Source organism: Neurospora hispaniola (assembly GCF_033458365.1).
Source record: "Neurospora hispaniola strain FGSC 10403 chromosome Unknown B0T23scaffold_2, whole genome shotgun sequence".
NCBI lineage: Eukaryota > Fungi > Ascomycota > Sordariomycetes > Sordariales > Sordariaceae > Neurospora > Neurospora hispaniola.
Genome location: NW_026944407.1, coordinates 652,774 through 671,527, shown reverse-complemented (window position 1 = coordinate 671,527; position 18,754 = coordinate 652,774). Strand labels below are relative to the sequence as shown.

Sequence of the window (18,754 nt, the reverse complement as noted above, 5' to 3'; positions counted from 1 at the left end):
AAATCTTGAGGCAGACACACAGAAAAATCACCACCTCCCAACACTTATTTGTGTCACGTCAGCAAGACAGTGATCCCACCGCAAGGTGACAGACACTCTGTAGCAGAAGCAAGAAAACTGCTCTACACGTTACAGGCACCGGACCTGTTTCTACGAAGCAGTCATCTTCAAGCACCACGGCCTCGGACATCATCTTTCTCAGCCGGTCACTGATCTACTCCACCTGTCAGTCGGTCACCGACAACCACACACACAGAATCACTCACCCTCAAACACCTTCAAACTTCCAGATTTTGTTTCAGACCAAGCTCTTTATTTCCATCAACCAGCCAGCTAAGTCAGCCTGTCTGCCCGAAGACTTCTACTCGAGATACACAAGTCACACTCACTGCACAAACTCCCACCCTGTTCTTCGACCGGCAAAATCCTAACCCAGCCCAACATCTCACCATCCGGCTACCCATCAAAACCATGCCCCAGAGGCCGCGGATCAGGTTATGACTTTCCAAAGCCGATTGGCGCCTGTCCGCCGCCGAAGCCTTCATCCGGTGCTGGCACTGGTGTTTTGAAAGGCGGCAGTGATGATGGTAGTGAGGGGAGGGATAAGGAGAAGGGTACTCACGGCAGTGGAAGTCACGGTGGAAGTGAATCGAAATAGTAGTGGTGGGGAGAATGAAGATGACGTGCTTATGTATCGATGAAGTAGGGGGTTCTAAAGGGAAAGGGGATTGAGACAAATGCAAGGCACGACGGAGAATCTACGGGAAGATAACAAAGGAAGTGTGTCTGTAGCAAGAAATTCAGTAACTGGGATGGACAGTTGGTAAGAGTAATCTGCCTTTTATCCCGAGGAAGATAAATAATGATGGGGATGAGGTTATGATTTGCTTTCTGATTTTTGTTTGTTAATTGGTCAATGTTAGCTTTATGATCGACGGCCTAATGGACATGTGTGAAAACAAAGACAAACGTGATACAGAGGATGTTGGAATTCATAGAGGTGCTTGCCTCTAATATAGATCCTGGCTCGAAGAAAAGAATAGAGATGCTGAAGTATAGACATTTATAACATCTCTTACTAAAATCCGTCGGTTCATCTCCCCTCGGACCATTTCTGTCGTCTCGTCATCATATACACGTTCCCGGGCATTCGTGCCTTCCAAACTCGCGCTATCACTACCACCCTCTCCCCCCTCCCAGTACTAGAGGTACCTTTCCCTATCAGCTCTCCCTATCATTTCCCCCGTTCCCGCTGCCGCCCTCGTCCCCCTTCTCATCCACCTCCCCTTTCCCTATCCTAGGCTCATCAACCTTAACCCCCACCGCACCATCCCTATTAGCCCTCCACACCCCTCCCCCCTCGCCACCAAACTCCTCCCGCTTCCACACCTCCACTTTGGCTTTACACTCCTCCAACGCCTCTTCCCCCGCCCTCCATGCCGCCTGTCTGTGCGGAGATGATACAGCGATCAAGATACTTTCCTCTCCGATGGGGACCACACCTAACCTGTGTACCATCGCTATCCCCTTCAACCCGTGCTTGGTGAGGATGGAGCGGCATATGGTTAACATGGTGCGCAAAGCGAGGGGCGCATAGGAGGTATAGGAGAGGTGCTGGACAGGGAGGGAGTTGAAGTTGTTACGGGTGGTGCCTTGGGTAAGTGTTAGTTAATTAGTTTTATGGAATGAGAGAATGGAAGTAAGAGGGAACAGAAGTGGGGGAGGAGGAGGAGGGATGAACGAACCAGCAAAGACAACAATGGCCCCAGCTTCTGGGGAGCGGACTCGGTCTATAACGAATTGGTAGTTGAGGTGGTCGTGGGTGAGGGCTACGTAGATGCCGGGTTCTGAGATCTCGGTGGGCATTGCTGGGTTTGTCTGTGGCGGTTGAGCTTGAGCCGGATCATCGGTTTGGGTTGGTTGTTGCGTTGCCATGCTTGATGACTAGAGTCTTGATGAGGCGTGAGATGTTTGACTTTCTGGTGGTGTCCTAAGCTGTAGGCTTCAAGCATGAATCTGTTGAGTCAGGAAGTGGTTATTGCCGTGAGCTATGTGGAGTGAGAACTGGGAAGTTGGTAGATGTGGACTGGATGTGTGAAGCGATAGTAAGATGTGATTGAACGGTCTTCCTAAGTAAGTATTAGGTATATATCAAGTTAGATGTTAGTCAGTGGTGGACATCAAGGTTGTAGTCCACTTCGTTCCTTGTACCTCAAGTGGGACTTGGCGGAGCATAGTGTAAGATACGGTCACGCATGCCGTAAGTTACCCGATAAGATAACGAGCGGGAAGCCATTGTTCGTTACCTACAATCAACGAGCTCTCGCAACTTCTCGCAATTGCCATTCACCAACCACGGAGACAACTGAAAGCTTTCCATCACTTGACGGAAGATTTCATTTTCGTAACGCGCAACTTCAGTTCATAAGAAAATCATCCGATCGCAGAACACCTCCAAAATACGCGCGTCAAGCAACCCACCATTCGCGCTTCTCATGAACCCGCGCCGCAATGCCTGAGGATTACGCTTCCAGGGCGCGTGACACAGGTGGCTACCGCCGTCGCAGTCGTAGTCCACCACCATCATACTCGCGCCTACCGGGCTCGAACGATCTGAGACCAAAAGACGGCGAGTACTACCGGTCGAGAGAGGGTAAAACCTGAACAAGCCTGGACGATGGCCATTTTTGTGCCTACTACAAGTTGCTGCCGAGCTTGCCATGGCTAACTTTGGTTGTGTCTGACACGTAAACAAGATGCTCTAAGTCCGTCAAGAAGCCTCAACTACGACGATGACGGCGAATATCGCGAAGGCGGCGAAGACAATGATGGAGATAGAGGCAGGCCAGACAGAGGAGGTGGTGACAGATACGGCGGCGCTCATCGGGGAGACTGGGGCAGACACGGCGGTGGTGGTAGTGGTGGTGGCGGTGGTGGAGGAAGACACTACGACGTCGACGATTACCGAGGACGTGGTCGAGGGACAAGCCCAAGCGGCCGCCATAACGGAGGGTATAGGGAAGGTCAATCTTCCAGGCGACACAACGATGCGCCCGCGCCCGCGCCTGGAGGCAAGATTGTAGTTCTCCAAGGTATTCCAGAGGACGCCACCGAACGCGATGTGAGTCTACCCCCGTATCTGTGCATTCATCGTGTAGCTTTACAGAGATCCTAAAACGCATTCTTCGAACCCTTATAGGTTCTCTACGGCCTCAATCTCGTCACTCAAGATCCGCACATGTCTACCGACCAGATCAAGATCGTTCGATTCCGATACGACAGCGCCGGCCGCCGCCTTGCGGTCGTCGAGTTCAAACGACGCGCGGATGCAGAGACATTCATGGAACAGTATCATCCCGATATATCGTTCCCTCTCGAGCACACCCGTGGTGCCAACTCGGAATATATTACCATGGATATCTTCTTCGAAAGGAATCGTAGTGACATGGACGACTTTCGCGGAGACGATGAGGATTGGGACTGCTTCAAGTGCGGTGCAGTCAACTTCTCACACCGTGCTGCGTGTTTCAAATGCAAGACAGAGAGACCTGGTGGGTTTTCGTCCCGTTTTGCTTGTCCTGGCAGACTGTTAACTAACGGGCGCAGATGATGCCAGTTACGGCTACGGTTATGGGGGCCCATCAGCGGGTCCTCTCCTAACAGGAGAAACCGACGAAGATCCTCAGCAAATGCCGTCACAGTATCTCGTAATCAGAGGTCTGGAGGCGTCAGTGACCGAGGAAGTTCTTGCCAGGGGCGTCATGAAGCTGTTCCGCGAAGAAACGACAAAGGCGCCTACCGGTACCCACAAATTGAAGTCGACAGCGCCGGGCAGCAACACTGCAAATCTGGGCGCAAAACCCGGTAGCCTACGCCGCGTCTTTCTGATACGGAATCGGAAGAGCAATGAGTCGTGGAGATATGGTTTTGCCGAGTTTGCGACGGTTGAAGACGCCAAAGGTGCAGTCGCAAAATTTCGCAATTCCCCTAGGTTCACAATTGCGTCCAGAGCGGTTGTTGTTTCGTTCATTCACACGGGTGTCTTCATTCCGGCCTTTGAGGTTGGCCCGGACGAGGATCCACGCTTTTCTTTCCAGCCCATTTACAACCCTACTATTCGACTAAAGTATTGGGACGAACGTGTTTATCCTAGCATCCATGTTGTCTCGGTTGAACCTAAATCTGAGCCTGAAAGCGCAAATAAGTCTTCCTACCTCAAAGATGGCAGCGCTACGGACAATTCTCTTACCCGTCAGGCTAGCCTTTTGAAGAAATTCAAGAAGAAAGAGCCTGCCCCTGGCGAGAAGGGCATCGCCATGGCGCCTCAAATGCAGATGTGGGCAAAGAAGGCAGCGGAACTACATGGAAAGAAGCTGGCTGCTGCTGGAGGGGGCTTGGGTACTGCAGAATTGGAGGCGGAGGATGAGGATCAAGAGCCAGACGGACCTTTGAATCCCCACTGGACTGATCAGTACCTCTCATATGCCGACTGGGACCGCATGATATGCCTTCTTTGCAACTGGAAGGTCCCTTCGCAAGAAACCATCAACAACCGCGGACATCTCCCCTACACGCGGGAGGACCTCCTCATCAGCCACGAAGTCATCGTTCACAACCACTTCAAAGATCCAGAAACCAAAGAAAAGGCCGCCGCCAAGCTCATCTCGCTCGGCAACGAGCCCCGATCCATCGCCCGCCGCACCCCTCGCCTCAAGCACGACGCCCCGCCCGTCTACACCTCGTACGCCGACTTCGACGCCCTCTACTGCCACCTCTGCCACCGTGCCTTCAAGCACGCTGGAACTTTATGGCGCCACGAGCAGGAAAGCGAGCTGCACAAGCGCATGCTTTCCGACGACCAAGCTAAGAAGCGCGCCGCCGCCGAGTTGGCCGCAAAGGGCAAGGTGCTGCTCACTATGGTCCCCGACAAGAAGCTCCGTCGGGAGGAACAGCGCACTCAGCGGTACCGCGACAGGGCGATGGAGCGCCGGCAGGCATTCCTGCAGCCCAACAAGCCAGGTGGTCAATTGTCGAAGCAAATGCTTGCTGGGCTAGGCGCATCCGTTTCTGCTGGTGGAGACAAGCGCAAGGAACAGCAACATCAACAACAACAGCATGCAGCTGATGATGAGGCGGCAGCAGCGAAGAAGTCCAAGGGCGCGGGTATGTTAGCCAAGATGGGCTGGACTACTGGCGCAGGTCTGGGTGCTGAAGGCACGGGACGCACACAGGCCATTGCGACCGAGGCGTATGCGCCTGGTGTTGGACTGGGTGCGGAGGGAGGCAAGTTGGGCGATGCGAGCGAGGAGGCGGCGAGGAGGACGAAGGGGCAATTTTCGGACTTTGTGGAGAAGACAAGGGATAAGGCTAGGGAGAGGTTCGAGAAGTTGCAGGAGTAATAGCTCGCGGTGTAGTTCTCGAACGACTATGGGAGTCCCGCCGCTAGCCGACTCTTCAGTTGCCCAACAGTTAGTTCACTTGCTTGAATGACATTTTATACCCGGATGACTGACAACCATTTTTTCTTATGTTCTTATTTGTCATAAAACAACCCATTACCATCCACCCGTAACAGAGAATAAGATTATTTGATTAAGCTTCCTGATGCAGTAGCATATTTTGCACTGGTAGTCATGTACAGTGACCGCTATCTACGCTACCACTAACCGCCCTTTATATCCAAGGTAAGCGGTATGTAAGTGATTGATCCTATATTCAAAACCACAACCGTCGTATCTATATGTAGTGCAAGATATATCCGCCTTAGAGCAGGTTGTGTATGCAACTACAGGGCAACAACCGCGCCTCCAACAAGGGCAAGGAAGCCCGTGAGCGACGCAACGGCCAAAGCACCAACAGCACCTCCCCTTGCACTTAACCCGGCCGCGGCGCTATCCGTCTCCTTGGCCCCCGAAGCAGCTGTCCCCGTAGCAGCAGTCGACCCAGCAGTGACAGTCTCCGTCTCCTTGGCGCCGTCCTTATCCGTAGAAGAACCCGATCCAGATTTCGCATTGCCCGATGGATCATTGCTTGTCTGCTGCTCCTTCACACCCGTCAATCCACTCGGCAACCCGCCATCCGCCCCGCTAAGCTCAACAATATCGGTCGTCGTGCTGTTCAAGTTCGCCTGCGCGATGCCGATCTGGTGGTGGGTGAGGTCGTACACAACATAGGCAGACCGCAAAAAGGTCTCACCGAGGAGGGCCCAGTCCTCATCGAAGTTGTCCTCTTGGAAGCCGGCGGTGCTCTGAATGCCAAAGATGCAGGCGTTCTTGAAGGGCATCTTGAAGGGGAGCTCGGATTGGGTCTCGCCTAGCAGGTCGAGGACAAGTTCCCAAACGGGCACGGAGATGGTGGCGTTGGCGCCAAAGGTGAAAGACAAACGCAGGTCCGGGTTGGAGGTGAGGTACTTGCAGTCGATGAAAGTCAGGCCGGTCCAGATTTCGTCGACGTAGACGGATAGTTTGGTGTGGATCTGGTCGGTGATCTTGGAGGGCAGGTAGGAGAGGGTGGTGCCGGAATCGAGGATGGCGATGGTCGAGGTTTGGCTGAGGGAGGGGTCGGTGGAGATGATCTTGGTGGTCTTGCCGTTCTTGGTCAGGGCGAGCGAGACACTCTGCATCTCGACTTCAAAGTGGATGGGCTCGGCTTGCCCCTTGGCCAGGTAAATGGGCAGGATCGACAGGTCGCCAATGAACTTGTCCTTGTCGATGCCGCCAAAGAGAATGCTACCCGTGTCGCTGCGGCGGTCGTTGAGGTAGAGAGAGTAGGCCTTGGTGGTGATGAGCTTTTGCGCGACGAACTGGTCAATCAGGTTGGGGTAGCGTTGAGTGGAAGCCACGTTAGAGGAGTAGCCCACGCCCAAGATGCCGGCGCCGCGGACGGTCTTGGTCGCATAGCCCATCTGCAGAGACTTGATAGTGGTTCCGCCAATATTGAGGTCGTCCGTAATGTAATCACCCGCGGCAGTGCTATTGTCGAGGTACCGGATCTCGAAGCTATCCTCCTCTAGGACCTTGTACGAAGAGCTCTTGGTCGGGTTGTAGGTCTTATCGCACGAATCCCCCCATTGCCGCTGAATTGAAGGGTCGGTGCATAAATCCGCCTTGTAGCTCACAACCCAGAGGTCGCTGCTTCCCGTATCCAACACAACGCTGACTTTCTGGCCCGGAGTGCCCACAGTGACCTCGGCATAATAAGCACCGCCGGTAATGTTGTTGATCAGGGCCTGGCTGTAGGTGTCGCGCTTGACGTTCTGGCGCACGTTGCCGACCCTGAAGTGAGGCACGCCTCTGTTGAGAGGGAAGTTGACGACACCATTCTCGGCAACGGCTACTGAGGCCAGGGCCAGCAGAGTGGCCAAGGTAGACTTCATAGCAGCAATGACCCCTTTTCCAACGGCACAGGATGCTGTGGGAAGTTGAGACGGAAGCGAAAGGGGTTAAGTAGATCGCATTAAGGCGGAAGCCGTCAACAGATGTCCACAGTTGTTCACGCGGTCCAGAACCGGTATGGAACGGGCTGGCGAACTCGACCGGGTCCTCCTTGAATCGGATCGGATCGGTGTGTAGCCTCGTCGAGGGTGGATACAAAGATGGGGGAGAGGAGCGGAGCCGCTTTGCAGAGTCTCGCGAGTCTCTGGATTGCCGGTTGCTCGGGTACGTCAAGCGCAACAAAGGTTATAAATAAGAAAGTTGGAGTGATTGACGCTCTTTTGATGTTGAGGAGCAAGCCGAAGAGCCGGCCACCTGGATGATGGAAAGCAACTCAGGAGCAACCCCGGCGGCGCATAGCTCTTTTGGTTAGCCTTGGGCGTTGCAAACCGAAGAAAGACTTGGGCGAAAACCAAACATTGGGGTGTGGCGTGGACGGGGGCTCCCCGGACATCTTTCAAGGCAGCCCTCCAGGGGCAGAAGCTTCCAATTTCTCCATGGGCGCCGATGAAGCCCTCCTGACCCTGGGAAAAGAGCCACGGGGAGCCAACGACACAAGAAGCCAAGAAACTACTGCCCGTATCCGACGTTCAATAGCAACGTGCCCGCCTGTCAGCTGCTGTGATGCCAACCACGGCCAACCTATCAGCCAACGACAAACGACCACCAAGGCAACTGAATACCACCCCCAGAACCTGCCATTTCCTCAGCACTCTTGGGTAATTTTTCTTGACGCGCGTACGTCCTTTGTCTCGTGCGAGAAAGAAAGCAAGAAGAAGAAGAATGAATTCTCGCCCAGCATCAATCCAGCTTTGTCATGCTCCGGCCTCCCACTCCGAGGCTCCATCCTCGCAGCGAATACCACTGTTCACGTCGTTCCAGCCTGCGTTGATACCGTCAAGGATCCTGCGGTGTAGGTCGATCCTCTCTGACAATTTCCTTCCGATCGAAGCGCGGTCGTGAGGTTGCGCTGGACGCTGCGTCACTCGAAAATTGAAATGAGTGGTTCGGTTGGTTCTGCACTAAGCGAACGGCTCCAGGTTGAGGCTCGATTTGTCGAGTCACAATCAAAAATTTTCCCTCTAGAGATAAGCCGGGTTGGGTCTGGAGGCTAGCGCCAGTTCACCACTTTTCGGTCTAATCTGGGCAAGGGTTGTGAACGAAGAATCCTATCGTCTGGTAATGCTGAAGATCGTTGCTGAGAGATGAAGGTAGGTAGCAGAAGAGGGTGGGGAGTCTCGGAAACCCAAATCATGGAAGTCAAATGGAAGACGGTAGACTGTGGAGGGATGAGACCAAGGGAATCATCTTCAAGGAATCGATGCCAAATCTTCAGACACACACACGTTCGGCCCCTCACTAAGTTTATACTATAGTCACTGCACTACACACACAGGGGCATCTGCCACCGGGTCCACCGACTGCTTTGTTCCTCCCCCCGTTCGCCTGCTTGTAGGGCTGCTTCGATGTTCTTATACAGCGTACATCGTCTGATAAAAAAAGAGGCCCAAGCGGCCCACCTAGGTTCGGCAGTTTTGAGGTTTCCATGGCAGTGCAAGAGTGCGCCACAGCTTTCGGCCCAGATGTTCAGGTCTTTCTCCTCATTTTATAACAACCAAACACACAAGATCCAATATCATGGGCCGATTCGAGTCTTGAGAACAGACCTGGGACGACGTTGTCGTTAATGGTGGTGGTGGTGGTGGTGGTGGTGGTGGTGGTTGGACGATAAACGTTGGAGGTGACGGTCAAACGAGTCCTCAACGGTCCCCGTCGGACGGATACGGTCCGGCGCTGATCAGACACGTGGGACGGCATGCCACCACGGACTCTGCTCGGCCATGGTGTGCAACCAGTCTGCATTGTGCATTCATTGTGCAGCAGCCCTACGACACTAAAAAGACACCTGAAAATTTTGTCCTGCTTCGCTAGTGAGCTGGACTGGAGAGGGGGGTCAATGGGTCATTCCACCGTCGCCGAAAAAGAAGGCCGTCGACACCCGGTCCACATCCCGAGGGGGTTGCAACTGGAGGTGCGACCCGCTCTTGTTCTTATCAAAAAGAGTCATTCGTTCCTGAAGGATTGATCCGAGCTACTCATCGAGTGATCTCCAATCGCACCTTCCGATCGCCCCATAAAGACCACAACATAGTACTGCACTGCGCAGTTTTGCTTCTTCTGATCCGTCCAGTTCCGTCCCGTCCACCACCACCAACAAGGCAGATCACCAACAACAACCGCAACCATGTCGACTCCCGTGGTAACCACCATTGAGCTCCAGTCGCTGCCCAAGTTGACCAGCGGCAAGGTCCGCGACCTGTATGAGATTGATGACAAGACACTGCTGTTCGTTACTACCGACCGCATTTCGGCGTACGATGTCATCATGGCCAATGGTGTCCCCCAGAAGGGCGCCATCCTCACACAGCTTACTGCTCACTGGTTCAAAGTCCTCGGGGAGCGGATTCCGGGTCTCAAGACGCATTTCATCAGCCTCACTCCTCCCCCCTCGGTCAGCGATGAAGATAAGTCCTTGATCCGGGGCCGTAGCATGCAGGTCAGGAAGCTCAAGGTCTTCCCCATCGAAGCTATCGTTCGTGGCTATATTACTGGTAGCGCCTGGAACGAATATCAGAAGACGGGCACGGTCCACGGCATCCCCCAACCTGCCGGCCTTCAGCAATGCTCTCCTTTCCCTAAGCCCCTGTACACCCCGAGCACCAAGGCAGAGCTCGGCGACCACGACGAGAACATCTCCCCCGAGAAGGCGGCCGAGATTGTTGGAGACAAGTACGCGGCGCGCATTGAGGAGTTGGCGCTCAAGGTCTACTCCACTGCGGCCGAGTATGCGCGCGAACACGGCATCATCATCGCCGACACCAAGTTCGAGTTCGGCCTGGATGAGGAGACGGACGACATTGTTCTCATTGACGAGGTCTTGACCCCTGACTCGTCACGCTTCTGGCCGGCCAGCGAGTACGAGGTCGGACGAGACCAGGACAGTTTCGACAAGCAGTTCCTGCGCAACTGGCTCACTAAGGAGGGGCTCAAGGCCAAGGACGGCGTCGAGATGCCGCAGGAGCTTGCTGAAGCTACGAGCGCCAGGTACAAGGAGGCCTTTAAGCTGCTCACGGGCAAGACATTGGAGGAAGCCCTTGGTGAGCTTTGAGAGTTCTATAGGATGGGGCTTGTTTTGTTGGGTTTGCTGTTGTTACTATCTGATTGATAGTTTGCTGGGAAAAGGAGTGACCGGGAAAGGCCTTCAAAAGGACTCGGCACTGTAACGAAAATACTGGATACACTCAAAAACAGGAAGCTGAGAAGGGGTATTGTGATAGACGCAAAAAAAAAAGACGAGGCGTGGAATTTGTCAGTCGGGGTATGGCAGGACAAGCAATTCCCAGGCCGAAGAAAGTATCAACAGGTTATGTCTGACCGCTGATGATAATGGAATGGTGAACTGGTATAAGACCAGAATCAACGTTAACAGATTCCCGGTCAAACTGTTGATCGGGTTGGAACTTGGGTTAACAGCACGACCACGGAACATTCGGGTCACCTCAGGTTTGACACAAGTACCTCTAGACGGAGGATCAGTCAAGGAAAGCTAGGTTGATAAAAAGTTCGTGTTCTCGGAAAAAAAAGGGGGGTCTTTTGTTTATTTTAGAAACTGTTGCAAATCATCATCAGATACTACTGCAGCTAATCAACTCGTCGAGCTGGCATGTGCGCTCCAAAATCCAAACAGCCAACCCTCAGATCTGCGGCCACCATTCCGGCCTGCCCGCCCGCCGTTACTTCCGTAATCCCGCCAAATGAGCATCTCCCGGCAATGTGTTATGACGGAAGGCATGGAGGTGTCCCGTCGAATTGATGGAGGCTTTCGAGGAAGCTACTACAGCTGTCATCCGAGGGCGTGCAGACAGGAGGTTCAGGTCTAAATCAGATATGTACAACTACAGTGAGTCGCATCTCCGGTCTTGATGAGAGACATTATGAATCTTGTGACGGTCGGTGATGAACGGGGCGTCTCATGTAAACTGACCTTCAACTGGCCAGTGACACTGCAGCCCAAAGTCCTTGTACAAAGAAGCCAAGAAGCCAACACCCAAATCGGGCCGCGATCGCCCTTCCTCCATAGGGTGGTATTCCACTGGATTCAAGGGTTTTTGGGGCATCCTGCACAATTCGGTTGCATTTCCCACTGGATGCTTTTCCCATCCGTGCCCATCCACCTTTCCCAGTTTCAATTTTGCACGGTATAGCACGCGCGAAAAAGGACGACAGACTCCGTCTCTCCCAAGAGTCTCCAGCTTGTAGTGTACATACCTACACCTTTCGCCCTTTTTTCCTCCTCGGTAGCATCACGTTGCCCATTCTGGGCCCTACATTCTTGCCCTCCATTTCCTCACAGTCTGCGATTTCAGTCCAACATCCTTGTGTACTAACCAGCCTACCGCGGACGGGGATACTTGCTACCTGGCCTGAGCCCAATTCGACTTCAACACCAAACAAGAAAGGGTCGGTATCAACACATCAACTGCCCATCTCCTGCGGTCAACCTACCTATTCGATAACTACTCCGGGTTTTAACCCCCCGGGCACCTGATTACTCACTCACCGGATATCGTGACGGCCCGGGTATAACCTGACTGCCAAAAACGCTCGCCAACCCTGAACCCAAGGCTGGAAACGTGGAACCTCAATTCACCTTTACCCCATACCTCACCTCCACTAATCATCCCATGTCTACCAGTGCTTGCGTGTATACACATGGGATATTGTGCTAGCACCGAATAGCACCGGGCCTACAGCAGCAAAATACTACGACACGCCACGATTCCAAGGTCCTCCAAGGTCCCCTCCTGTCGGTCCCCGTCCCCCGATTCCCCGGACCATCTCCCTATCGTCACCTTTCAGGTCGCGCGTCGGCGCTGCGCCTGCTACACCACTAACCAAATCTTCGTCCCTGTCGCCCATGTGACCTTTCTAGGTTCACCTGCTTGGGCCTGTTTTCGCTCTTTTGGTTTCCGAATCCTGTTTCTTTCTTCTTTGGAAAGGTTCGGTTGGTCGCGGATATTCCTTCAGTCCTTTCAAAAGGTTCACGATAAGGTATCCCCCCTCCCATCCGTCCTGTCCTTTGACCATCAACACCCAAAGCGGGAACGAACGACGGGAAGCCTGCAATCCTGCTGGAGATTCAGGAAAAATTGTGGCCTAGCTCGAATGTCGAATGCGTCTTTGCGCGCCTTTCGCCAACAGCAGCATCACGATCACCACCACTCCATCCCCCAAAAGCTGCCTGCTGGTGTCTCGCTCCAGCCTCCAGTTCAGCGTCTACCCCTACCCTTGATACTATCGAGGTTTCCGTGTCTACGTCTAGGTTCTATAGTCGTAGATCGCAAAGTCGCAAGTCACATTCGTTTTTTGTTGCGTACAGTATCACTGCGCTTCCAATTTTGGCTCCCTAGCTCACCCACTCCGCGTCGGTCACCACCGAGAGGACGTATATCGAGGAATAGCTTTCTGTGTCGTGTATCTCAGATCCCGCGTTCGTATCAGACATATCACTTTCCCCGCTGGGTATTTCCCCCCGGCTTGGGTGGCTTGGTGGATCACCAGTCGCAACGTCCAGTCCAGTCCCGTCCAGTCTTCTCAGGCTCTCCAGCCGCAGCGCCGTGCCGGTTGGGAGCAAGCAAGCAAGGCACCGGCAGCATTCATACTGAGACGACGACCGTAACCGACCCCGTCCCTACTGGAGCATCTTCTCCCCGCCGGTGGAAATAATGCATCCGTCCTTCCTGACCTCCGGCATTATCGATCTGCTCGAGGCCGACCAGCGCCCGTCCTTCATCGTCGCCCTAACCCCGCACCCGCCCACCATCGTCTACACGAATCCCGCTCTCGATGCAGATGCCCGCCTCCCGGACGCCATCACCACCCGCAAGCGCAACAATGTCGAGCTGTGGGAATGGCTTACAGACCTGTCCGGTGTCTGCCCCAGTAGCACCGGCCAGGCAGCTGCCAACTTCTCCTTCATGAACATTTATTGGACCCGTACCATCGTTCGCCCTGACATGGTCGTTGTGGGCGCAAATGACCAACCGCCCTTCTCTGAACCACCGTCACAAAGTCAAGTCGACGAAGCCTCGCCTGTCGGAAGCACGGTCCCTCCCCCGGTCCGCCTGATTCCCGTCAAGGATGATGCGCCCGAGTCTATCCAGACGTCTGCTGCTACCACTGCTAGTACCACCACCATCGCGGCTACCCTTGCAGTACCATCTTTAACATCCTCGATGAGCCTGGCACCTCCCGACTACACATCACTTAGCCGGACCAGATCTGGACCGCCAACTCTTCCTTTGGGCTCGGCCGAGTACCCACTGGCTTCCCCAGAGATGATCCAATCTCTCAAGCGTTCGACTACGGACCCGGGTTGGATTCTACCAGATATTTTGCCAGGTATGTGTCCCTGCCTCTTGTGCTGGCCCAGCTATGGCTCCATGAGTCTCCAGCTGACCTCTTGATGATGAAGAAACACGGTCCTTTCTCGAAGTGATACACAGTGTCGATTGGGCCGCAACGCCACTGGGGCCCATAAAAGACTGGCCCCCGACTTTGGAGCAGACCTTCCACCAAATACTCGCTGACAGTCGCCCCATTGCCATCTACTGGGGCACCAACTATGTGACCCTCTACAACGAGGCATTTAGTAAACTATGCGGCTCTAAACATCCGTCACTACTTGGAATGACTGTGGAAAATGCGTGGCAGGAAGCCGGCGAACAGCTGAAGGATGCCATGTCGCGTATAGCACGGAAGGAAGACCCGACGATCGAGGATGAATGGAGGTTCTTCATCGAAAGGGAACCCGAGGTGGAAGGAGGTCCCCACTGGCTCGAAGAGACATACTTGAAATGGTCGCTCGTCCCTATCCTCGAAAAGGAACGGTGCGTAGGATTCATACATCCGGTCGGGGACACAACTAGTGTGCGATTATGGGAGCGTCGCATGCAGATGCTCGTTGAGCTTGGTGAGGACCTGCCTGCCGCACGCGATGTGAATGGTTACTGGAACAAGACACTCCAGGAACTTGCCGACGTCGATCCTTGTTACGATATACCGCTTGCGATTCTATACAGCGTGGAGGCTTTTGAAGAGGGAAGCGCTATGAAAATCGGCAGCGATGGTCCCACAAAGCAATGCAGACTGGCCGGAGCTTTGGGAGTGCCAGAAGGCCATCCGATTGCTCAAACCGCGATTAACCTCAGCACAAACGAGCATGCTCTAGCACCAGCGCTTAGGGAGGCCGTAACAGCACACCAGCCACTTCTTCTTCAGACCAAGGACGGCACGCTTCCGCAGGAGTATCTCCGTGGTCTGCAGACGAGGGGTTTCAAAGATGATCCGTGCCGGGCTGTTGTGATCATGCCGATTCGGCCAACAAAGAAGGAAGACGCAATGGGGCTACTTCTTCTAGGTCTAAACCCAAGACGCCCTTACGACAACGACTATCGTCAATACATACTACTCTTGAGCCAAAAACTTACCACTTCTCTGGCCTCCGTGGTCCTTCTTGAGGAGGAAGCACGAAGAGGACGCAATGCGGCAGAGCAGGCTGCTTATGATCAAGCCATGCTCAAAGAAAAGCTGGCTATCCAAACAAAGGAAGCGAACGAGTCGATAAAGATGTTTGAAGCTCTTGTTGAGTTCGTTCCGGTCGGCATGTGTTTCGGCGATCCCCAAGGAAACATAACATTTGCGAACGACGCGTGGTACAAGATGACAGGCTTCCCAGGGAACGGCCCCATCAGAAACAGTGGCTTCCTTGCCTGTGTCAAAGAAGAGGACCGCCAAAACATTGTCACCGCACACGAGAAACTGAAGACGGAGCATTACGTTGAATACGAATTCAGGGTAAAGCCAAAAAACCACACGAACGTCACTCCATCTCTAACCCGCAACTCTCCGAGCTTCGAGAAAGCAGGTCTGGATCTCGTCCCTATCGATCAGTCTAAGGAACGCCATATTTTTGCCACCGCCAAAGCAGAGCGCGCCCCAGATGGAAGCATCATACGGACCATGACATGCTTGACAGACGTTACGGCACACAAGCACGCTGCTGAAGAGGCGGTTCGACGAGCACAACAGGCTGAGAACCTCAAAAGGATGGCCGAATTCGCAACAGTTGGCATGTACGATATGGACCTTGAGGGGCGCCTTCTGGGCGCCAACAATGTTTTCTACGAAATGTGCGGATTGCCGAAAATCGATCCAACCGAGGTTACGATTAGACCGTTAGAGACGTGCGTCTGGGCAGAGGATGTGGGCTTGGTGATGAAGAAACTCAAGAAGATGGTCATCGAGGATAAAGTCCAGAATGTGGAAGTCAGACTCCGCACAACATGGACTGCCGATGACGGTGCGGGCCACAAGATGGTTATGCCGCGATGGGTACAAGCGACGCTGATGCCTGTACGATCGGCCGAGGGTGTCATACAAAGCTTCACTGGTTGTCTGAGCGACGTTTCGTTACAAAAGTGGCAGTTGGATAGGGAGAAACAACGGAAAGAGGAGGCGATCGAGTCCAAGCGCCAGCAGGAGAACTTTATCGACATGACATCCCATGAGATGCGCAACCCCTTGAGCGCTATAATACATTGCGCAGACGCCATCACAGCCACGCTCTCGCGCGTTCAAGAACTTGTTGGTGGCGACCATCATGGGAGCGACAGCGATGCGCGGAGCTATGTGAGCGAAGGTACTGCCGACAACCAGCCAAATCACGAGCTTCGTGCAGAGGTTTGTGAGCTGTTGGACAACGGCATCGACAGTGCAGAGACTATTGTTGGGTGTGCTCAACATCAGAAGCGCATCGTTGATGATATTCTCACAATGTCGAAGCTCGACTCCAAGCTGTTGGCTATTACGCCCATCACCGTGAACCCGGTTCAGATGGTCAAGGAAGCGCTCAAGATGTTCGAAGTCGAGGCTCGGAGAGTCGATATCAACCTAAGCATGGTTGTTGACCAGTCATATTACGATCTTGGCGTCAAATACCTGGACTTCGATCCGTCACGCCTGAAACAGGTTCTCATCAATCTACTGACCAATGCTCTAAAGTTCACCAAGACTGGTCCAACCCGCAACGTCACCGTCGGGCTAAGTGCGAGCTTGACACGCCCAACCGAGGCCACCAGTTCGGTACAGTTTATCCCGAGGTCCCAAGAGAGTAACGCCGAGGATAGCGATACAGCAAGCGTCCATGACCGTGGAGAACCCATGTTCCTCCTCTTTGAGGTCAAAGATACAGGCCAGGGTCTGACAGAAGACGAGAAGAAGAGTCTCTTCCAGCGCTTCGTCCAGGCGTCCAGTCGTACCCATATCAAGTACGGAGGCTCAGGTCTTGGATTGTTCATCAGCCGTCGGCTCACGGAACTCCAGAATGGCGCCATTGGAGTGGCCAGTCAACCGGGTGTCGGTAGCACCTTTGCTTTTTACATCGAAGCCTATCACCCCAATGAAAGGTCTCTCCGTGATGCTGAGGCGACGGCGGTGGCAGCAAAGGCTGTCATGTCAGACTTGATGACCAAGGCTCCAAATATCCGCTCGATGCGCCCCAGTAATCCTCATAGGGGTTCGACATCGTCGCCGCGGCCAAGCCCAGTACCATCCAGTCCTGTAGTTGAGCTTGGCGGATTGGTAACACCGCCACCCCAGATTCGTGGCATCATGGTTGTTGAGGACAACCTGATCAACCAGCAAATCACGCGACGTGGTCTCACCAGTATGGGATTCACTGTTGATGTAGCAAACCATGGCCTGGAATGTCTCGATAAACTGCAGCGGACTGACCGCTATGTGAGCGACCAGGGTTCTGGCACTGCCCTGCCCATGAACGGCAGCATCAATAACAAAAACGCCATTCCCGCTCTGAATGGGACCATCAGCCCATTGCCACCGCCAGTCAATGGCAGTTTCCTGAATCAAAGCCAAGCACCACCAGCAACGACAACAATAGCCACACCAGCCACCAAGTTCCCCTTGTCAGTCATCCTCATGGACATCGAGATGCCCATTCAGGATGGGCTCACGTGCACGCGCAACATTCGCGAGCTGGAACGCCAGGGCAAGATCACGGGCGGGAGGTTACCAATCATAGCCGTCAGCGCCAACGCCCGCATAGAACAAATCCTCGAGGCCAAGGAGGCCGGATGCGATGACGTGCTGATCAAGCCATATCGGATGCCGGAACTGCTGGAGAAGATGCGGATCGTCATGGGAACGGTTGCTAATGCTAATGCTGTTGCTGCTGCTGCTGCTGCTGCTGCGGCTGCTGCTGCTAATGCTGGTCCTGGTGCTGGTCAGACAGGTTTAGCTTCAAGCTCGGCTGCTTCAGGGTCAGGATCGCCAGGTGGATTCGGCGGGCTCGGCGAGTCTGTTGTTCAAAGACAAATACCGACAGGAGAGAAGGAACAGAAACAGGATATAACAACGCAAGCACAGACAGGAAGTCAGAGCCAAAGCCAGCGGCAGCAAGGAAGCGAAGAGCATGAAAATCAGCACAAGCAGGCAGCTGGGCAGTCACAGGCACAATCACAGGCGCAGGCGCAGACACAAGCACATACGCAGACGCAGACGCCGAATCAAGGACTTTCACCAGATGGCAAGCCGATAGAAACCCCATGGACCTCCCCCTCCCCAAAGCAGACAACACAAACCAAGGTGGAGTTGGTATCGATGCAGCAGCTGAGTCCGTGACTCGGTTTTCTCAGATCATCCGTAGCCTTAGGTCGATAAAGTCTCCTATTCGGTGGGTAGGGCTCGGACGGTTGGGGGTGACAGCTTGGGAATGGTTAGGCTCAAGCTTGGGCATTTCGACTTGGGAGTTGGGAAGTTGGGAGTTGGAAATGGGCGAATGATGGAAAGCTTGAAATGTGGGCGGGTGTGTAAGAGAAGGAAGGAAGGGAAAATCGGTCGGCATTGTTGTTGGTATTGTTCGAACAATTGCGGGGCCAGAGCCAGGAAAAGCATATTGGCAGTATAGATTTTAAAGTCTGCTTCCTTGATTTTGATTATGTTGCTGCGGTTGCTGTTGTCTGTCTGTTTTCGTGGTTCCGTCATCTTCCGTAAGCGCGCGCCTTGTTCCTCCTCTTTGTCGTCGTCCTCTAGCATTGCTCTGGCATTTTGGATACGGGTCCCCTGGTCTCGTTCGGCCGATGGATATGTTCACTGTTGGTGTGGTTTAATGACATTGATGCAGGCTGGCTGGTCATTTGTCCGAACTGAAGTCTACCTACCTAGGTCGGAATCTTCCCTTG

The 18,754-nt window shown here is 53.8% G+C and overlaps 6 protein-coding genes across 6 annotated transcripts; 4 read left to right on the top strand and 2 right to left on the bottom strand.

The window, feature by feature from the left end:
* Nucleotides 1–1,221: 1,221 nt before the first annotated feature.
* B0T23DRAFT_451185 (Molybdopterin biosynthesis MoaE) lies at nucleotides 1,222–2,162 on the bottom strand (the record flags this gene model as incomplete). Its single annotated transcript, XM_062841112.1, has 2 exons — nucleotides 1,746–2,162; nucleotides 1,222–1,652 (listed from the first exon to the last, which is right to left on the bottom strand). The coding sequence occupies exons 1-2, from the start codon at nucleotides 1,933–1,935 to the stop codon at nucleotides 1,222–1,224; spliced, it is 621 nt and encodes a 206-aa protein (XP_062695044.1). The 5' UTR covers nucleotides 1,936–2,162.
* Nucleotides 2,163–2,324: 162 nt separating this feature from the next.
* On the top strand, nucleotides 2,325–5,553 carry B0T23DRAFT_372652 (uncharacterized protein). Its single transcript, XM_062836746.1, has 4 exons — nucleotides 2,325–2,653; nucleotides 2,757–3,121; nucleotides 3,200–3,551; nucleotides 3,607–5,553. The coding sequence occupies exons 1-4, from the start codon at nucleotides 2,512–2,514 to the stop codon at nucleotides 5,397–5,399; spliced, it is 2,652 nt and encodes an 883-aa protein (XP_062695043.1). The 5' UTR covers nucleotides 2,325–2,511; the 3' UTR covers nucleotides 5,400–5,553.
* A 39-nt stretch (nucleotides 5,554–5,592) lies between these two features.
* B0T23DRAFT_64808 (acid protease) lies at nucleotides 5,593–7,485 on the bottom strand. Its single transcript, XM_062841592.1, has one exon. The coding sequence runs from the start codon at nucleotides 7,373–7,375 to the stop codon at nucleotides 5,786–5,788; it is 1,590 nt and encodes a 529-aa protein (XP_062695042.1). The 5' UTR covers nucleotides 7,376–7,485; the 3' UTR covers nucleotides 5,593–5,785.
* A 358-nt stretch (nucleotides 7,486–7,843) lies between these two features.
* Nucleotides 7,844–8,770, top strand: B0T23DRAFT_64820 (uncharacterized protein). The gene is made up of 2 exons (XM_062841594.1): nucleotides 7,844–8,346; nucleotides 8,474–8,770. Exons 1-2 carry the CDS (start codon nucleotides 7,931–7,933, stop codon nucleotides 8,517–8,519), a joined length of 462 nt encoding a protein of 153 aa, XP_062695041.1. The 5' UTR covers nucleotides 7,844–7,930; the 3' UTR covers nucleotides 8,520–8,770.
* A 717-nt stretch (nucleotides 8,771–9,487) lies between these two features.
* On the top strand, nucleotides 9,488–10,744 carry B0T23DRAFT_64813 (putative phosphoribosylaminoimidazole-succinocarboxamide synthase). Its single transcript, XM_062841593.1, has one exon. It carries the CDS (start codon nucleotides 9,679–9,681, stop codon nucleotides 10,600–10,602), a length of 924 nt encoding a protein of 307 aa, XP_062695040.1. The 5' UTR covers nucleotides 9,488–9,678; the 3' UTR covers nucleotides 10,603–10,744.
* A 2,146-nt stretch (nucleotides 10,745–12,890) lies between these two features.
* B0T23DRAFT_64761 (uncharacterized protein) lies at nucleotides 12,891–18,352 on the top strand. Its single transcript, XM_062841589.1, has 2 exons — nucleotides 12,891–13,895; nucleotides 13,969–18,352. Exons 1-2 carry the CDS (start codon nucleotides 13,220–13,222, stop codon nucleotides 18,192–18,194), a joined length of 4,902 nt encoding a protein of 1,633 aa, XP_062695039.1. The 5' UTR covers nucleotides 12,891–13,219; the 3' UTR covers nucleotides 18,195–18,352.
* Nucleotides 18,353–18,754: the final 402 nt, after the last annotated feature.